Source organism: Triticum aestivum, chromosome 5B (assembly GCF_018294505.1).
Source record: "Triticum aestivum cultivar Chinese Spring chromosome 5B, IWGSC CS RefSeq v2.1, whole genome shotgun sequence".
Taxonomy (NCBI): domain Eukaryota; kingdom Viridiplantae; phylum Streptophyta; class Magnoliopsida; order Poales; family Poaceae; genus Triticum; species Triticum aestivum.
Genome location: NC_057807.1, coordinates 431,269,974 through 431,274,866, shown reverse-complemented (window position 1 = coordinate 431,274,866; position 4,893 = coordinate 431,269,974). Strand labels below are relative to the sequence as shown.

General features: G+C 53.2%; 1 protein-coding gene across 1 annotated transcript; it reads right to left on the bottom strand.

Moving 5' to 3' along the window:
* Positions 1-2,849: 2,849 nt before the first annotated feature.
* LOC123112273 (homeobox-leucine zipper protein HOX4) lies at positions 2,850-4,479 on the bottom strand. The gene is made up of 3 exons (XM_044533222.1): positions 4,065-4,479; positions 3,607-3,968; positions 2,850-3,509 (listed from the first exon to the last, which is right to left on the bottom strand). The coding sequence occupies exons 1-3, from the start codon at positions 4,120-4,122 to the stop codon at positions 3,120-3,122; spliced, it is 810 nt and encodes a 269-aa protein (XP_044389157.1). The 5' UTR covers positions 4,123-4,479; the 3' UTR covers positions 2,850-3,119.
* Positions 4,480-4,893: the final 414 nt, after the last annotated feature.

Below are 4,893 nucleotides of genomic sequence, written 5' to 3'. Positions count from 1 at the left end.
TTACATTTTTTTGCATTTTCTTAAATTTTATGATTTTTTTCAATATTTGTGAAATTGTTTCCAAAATTGATGAGCTTTTTTGCAATTTTACCAATTTTGTTAAAAAAACTATGAACTTTTTTGAAATTCGTTGATTTTTTTTGCAAAATTTGTGTACATTATTCAAAACCGTGTATATTTTTAAGTTCGCCAATTGTATTTCAAAATTTGTGATCATTTTTTAATCCATGATTTTTTTTCTCATTTTATTATTTTTCTGTTTTTAAAAATTCAATAGTTGATGAGTCAAGTGTTCAATCGCGGCCAGTGAACGCAATCGAGTGAACCAGAGTAACCATCGAGCGCTTGTCTTCTTTCTTGGGCCGGCCCATTAGTGAGGTCGCATGCCCTTTTCCTGTCGAATTTGTCCGTTTGATGATCTACTTAGTAAGAGTTTACGTTGCATGATTTGTATGGATATAGGGTGCCGAATATGAGATACTCCCTCCGTTTCTTTTAGTCTGCATATAAAGTTTGGTCAAAGTCAAGCTTTGTAGAGTTTGACAAACTTTATATTAAAAAATATAAACATTCACAATATGAAATCAATATTATCAAATGCGCCATGAAACATATTTTCATACTATATAGTTTTAGTATTGTAGATGTTCATATTTTTCAATATAAAAGTGATCAAACTTTGTGTCGTTTGACTTTGACCAAATCTTATATGCGGGGTAAAAAGTAACGGAGGGAGTATGTTGCTGTGGACGCTGATTTGGGGACTGCCCAGTCACTGTCTACGGACGCGCCCGCGGGCGTATATGGTAGCGGATTTGGCAAGTCCGTAGATGCTCTTGAGGCGCCCTGTAGGACTAGGAGCTCGTTTTATAGGACTGAGGTCAGTCCTTTTTTGAGGAAGATGGTGGATAAAAGATCTACCGTTGACACAACCCGGAAGTGGACACTGGCCCGTCCGGCCCGATCCACCAACGTTCTCACACACATGATGTATTTCACATCCAGAGCCCGGGCAGTGCAGTATGAATAAAATGTTTTTTTCTCACTTTATTACAACAGGAACAGAGCAGTTCACGAGCTGGGGGTTGTTAATTTTCGTTTTGGTCCTCCCAGGTTCAGTTTCAAGCCAGTCTGTAAGCCCCGATGTGCAGATATCGTCAACTATCATACTCATTCGGGACATTGCTGTCGCGGGCTCGCAGCCACAAAAATGCAGGGAGAGGAAACGAACGTTGACGAATTTTGATATGATAGGCCACGAATATTAGACAAGGGGCTAAATCAACTTTGAGTGATGTGGATATAGGAGCAACTACATGCATGTCATGTAGTAGCAGCAGGACAATTTTCCTTTCTAAATCGCAAGGCCATCAACATCAGCCCTAACGTTTCCTTGCAAGTTACAGACGCGCCCAAGAATGACTTCCAATTTATAGCATTTCGTGAGTCGCATATGCCATTCTCAACGTAATTGCTGGGAATTTTTTGGTCTTGTATATGTTGCTGTCGTTTCCTTTTGCACCCCTGGGTGCTTGCATTGATCACCGGCAGGCACGGTGGTACGTGCACACTGACCCGGTCATGGGTCGCCGTTGATTGCAAGCTGTCGCCCGCCAGGTAAGTCTGGACCATAGGTTTCAATCTGTCTGGATCCATGGATTCACAGTTTCACCACCTGCAAGACACCTCAATCTCGATCCAAATGTCTCGTTCGCACATCAAATCCATGTCCCCGTAGAGAAAAGCAAAACGAAACGGCATGGATTCTTATCGGAATCGTCCAACAGTGCGTGACAGCGAGTCGGGCACGTACGTGAAGAGCACCTGAAGCTGTCCGTCCTCTCACTACACTGTAAGCAGTGTTACAAACCAAAAAAATATAGACTTTCGACAGTTCAGCAGTGAGGAATCGTCTGCTTCGAGGGGCATAAACAACAGCGAATCTAGCTGGAGAAGTGCCCGGCCGCATACGAACAATATACCAGCGGCACGAGGTTCCATCAGGTGTTTAGAAGCGTTCTCCAAGTGAAGGGGGCAGCTCAGGTGGGGGTAAAGCACGGCATGCACGCCGGGAGTCTTATTTAACCCGGTGCCGGTAATCATTCCGACAGAATATTCCGCACGGGCACGGCGGCCACGGCTCCGGCGATCTTTCCTCGTTCCCCCACCACGGTCTACCACTACTGGATCGAGTACGTGCCGCGCCTGATTGCCCATCATCACGGTCACCAGATCTTCCAAAACGCACTCGATTGGCAGGGCGACGCACCCGCCCACAGAATCTCCAGGCGCAAGGGGGCTATTCTATAGCCTCCAAAAGGCTCCGCATCATGAGAGCCGCGCTTCGATCTCCACATGATTTCTTTGTTTCTTTCTTGTACCGGAGGCCGGAGCACTACTCTGCATCAGGTTCGACGGCGGCACAACAACTACTCGTACTACGTACGAGAATAGCAAGGAAAGCGCGAGGCCAGAGGGCTCGATTCGAGAGAGCCGGCGACGACGGGGGAGAGCGCGCGCGCACGCGCGGGTCGCCGTCGGCGGTTGCTCTCGCGGGGGAGGCCCGCCGTGGACGAAGGGGCCGCGAGCTGGGCCAGGCACGTTGGCGTCGCGGGGCGGATGGCTGTCGGTTACGACTCTGCTGCGTGCCATCAAGCGCTAAAGCTTAGGCTAGCCCGGTCAATGGGAGGCCCAATGCCTGCGCTTCACGTGGCCTCCGGGGCCCACCCAACAGCGACGCTGTTCCGTGGCCCGCCCGTTGTTGCTTGCTGCTCCCTCCCTTACTCTTCACTGCTCGCTCCACACTGTCCTTTTCCCCTTGTCCCTATCCCGCGTGGCGCCTTTTACACTTGAGTCCAGCTTAACAGATTTTTTTAGCTAACAAGCAAAAGGGTTTATGGGAAGAAAAAGGAAATAGCTGAAAGAGCAGGGGCGGAAATGGCACTAGTAGTAGTACTATTGCTGATGCTGGCTGCCTAGCGAGGGCGAGGGTTTGACAGGAAAGGACTAGATAAAAACGAGATTTACAAAAATTTCAGAAAAGCCCCTGCTTTCTTCACTAATCTTTTATTCCCCGCGCGAGGTGTCGTCTCCCACCGAGTCTCTCTCTCTGCCGCGCCTCATTTCCAGGGATCCGTCGGCTCGGTCCACCACGCCAGCGGCGGCTCGTCGGCGAAGAAGCCACCGCACGGCTCCTCGTCGTCCAGGAACCCCGTCTCGTCCTCCTCCACCTTCAGGAAATTCCCGTGCAGGAACATCTGCCCGTGCCCCGCCGCCGCCGCGCCGGCCGCCCCGGGCCCGCCGAGCAGCGTCCCCATCTCCGGAGCTGGCGCCTCCTCTGTTGGCGTGGCGCCGGTCGCGTCCGTGTCGTTCAGCACCCCGCTGGAGTCGCTGTCGGATGACCCCATGCCCGCGGGCGGTGGGCCGTCGGACGCCGCCGGCTCCTCCTTCACTGACGTGAAGCTGGCCGCGGCCTCTTCGTCCCCCAGCTTCCCCTTCAGATCCTTGATCTGTATCACACGAGACGCGCAAGCATCGAGCATCAGCCATTGCGGACGTACAATACTAAGCAGCGGCATAATTTAAGCGGGTGTGAGCGGCACGGACCTCGGCGAGGAGGGCTTCCTTGTCGCGGCGGAGGGCGTCGTGGTCGACGCGGAGCGCGTCGTACGAGTGGCGCAGCGCGTTGTAGTCGCGCTCGAGCTGCTTGGTCTTCCAGCGCGCCCGGCGGTTCTGGAACCAGACGGCGACCTGGCGCGGCTGCAGGCCGAGGTCGCGCGCCAGCCGCGCCTTGCGCTCCGGCTCCAGCTTGTTCTCCACCTCGAAGCTCCGCTCCAGGGCGCGCACCTGCTCCGCGCTCAGCCGCCGCTTCTTCTCCCCTCCCCCGCAGCCGCCGCCGCCGCCGCACGCCATCATCTCCTCCTCCGCGTCCCCATCCGCCTCCATCCCGACCACGCCGTAGTCCATATCTAATCAAACACGTACACAGAGACTAAGATTTCCGCGTCCTTCACCTCAACAGAACGAATTGCCACCAGAAAAAAGAAAGAGGGCTTGCAATTTACCATTGGGGCTGGCCATCTGGTGGAGGGAGGAGGGGTTTCCGCCGCCGGGCCGCTTCATGGCGAGCTCCACAGAAATTCAGATGGCACCGGCACCACCACCACCACCTTCCCCGATTACTGCGAGAAGAGGAGCAAAGAGCGGGAGAAAGGGCTCGGTCGCCTCCGCTGCTGGTCCCTCCCCGTCCTCCCGTCCACGCCCCGATCCATGACGACCACCACGTACCCTCGTCTCGGCCTTGGGAAACCAACACCGATCAAAATGTCCCCTCCACGATCGCGGATGTATTTCTTCCGTTTCCTTACGATCCAAGAAAGAGTGAGGAGGGGGGAGGAGAGTGGAGTGTGGAGTGGAGTCCTGCTCTGTTTTCTTTTCCGGGTTTCCTTTCTGTTTCCCCAACACTGCGTGCTGCATTTCCGTGTGCGTTTAATAAAGGAGAGAGGGGGAGAGAGAGACAGGCGGGGCCGAGTTCCTCCGACTCGGCGCTCGGGTTAGGTGGAGGGGGGTGGTGCGGTCAGGAGCTGACCATGGTTAGGACCCCCAGCACGCGTCGCACGGCAATTTGCGAGCCCTAGCGCGATCTTTTTCACTCATCGGTTCAGAGCTGCTGCGTGCACGTAGGATCGTGGACTGATAAGACGGCCTGCACTGGAATGGGACGCCCTAAGCCTCTCGTACAAGCCCAGTTCATGCTTCACAATTTGGCAATTAGCATCTTACTATTCTTTGCGCACTAGAACTTCCACTACTAGACTAAAAAAACTAGAATTTTCACCCCCAAAATAGACATCAGGCCAACTCCACCGCGCGACCCTATCATGTCCGGCTCCA

Excerpts from the sequence above, each read along its gene's own strand:
- LOC123112273 (XM_044533222.1), bottom strand. The coding sequence starts at position 4,122 with ATGAAGCGGCCCGGCGGCGGAAACCCCTCCTCCCTCCACCAGATGGCC. Across the intron at positions 3,969-4,064 it reads CCAGATGGCCAGCCCCAATG|ATATGGACTACGGCGTGGTC; the intron begins GTAAATTGCAAG and ends GTGTTTGATTAG. Across the intron at positions 3,510-3,606 it reads AGGAAGCCCTCCTCGCCGAG|ATCAAGGATCTGAAGGGGAA; the intron begins GTCCGTGCCGCT and ends CGTGTGATACAG.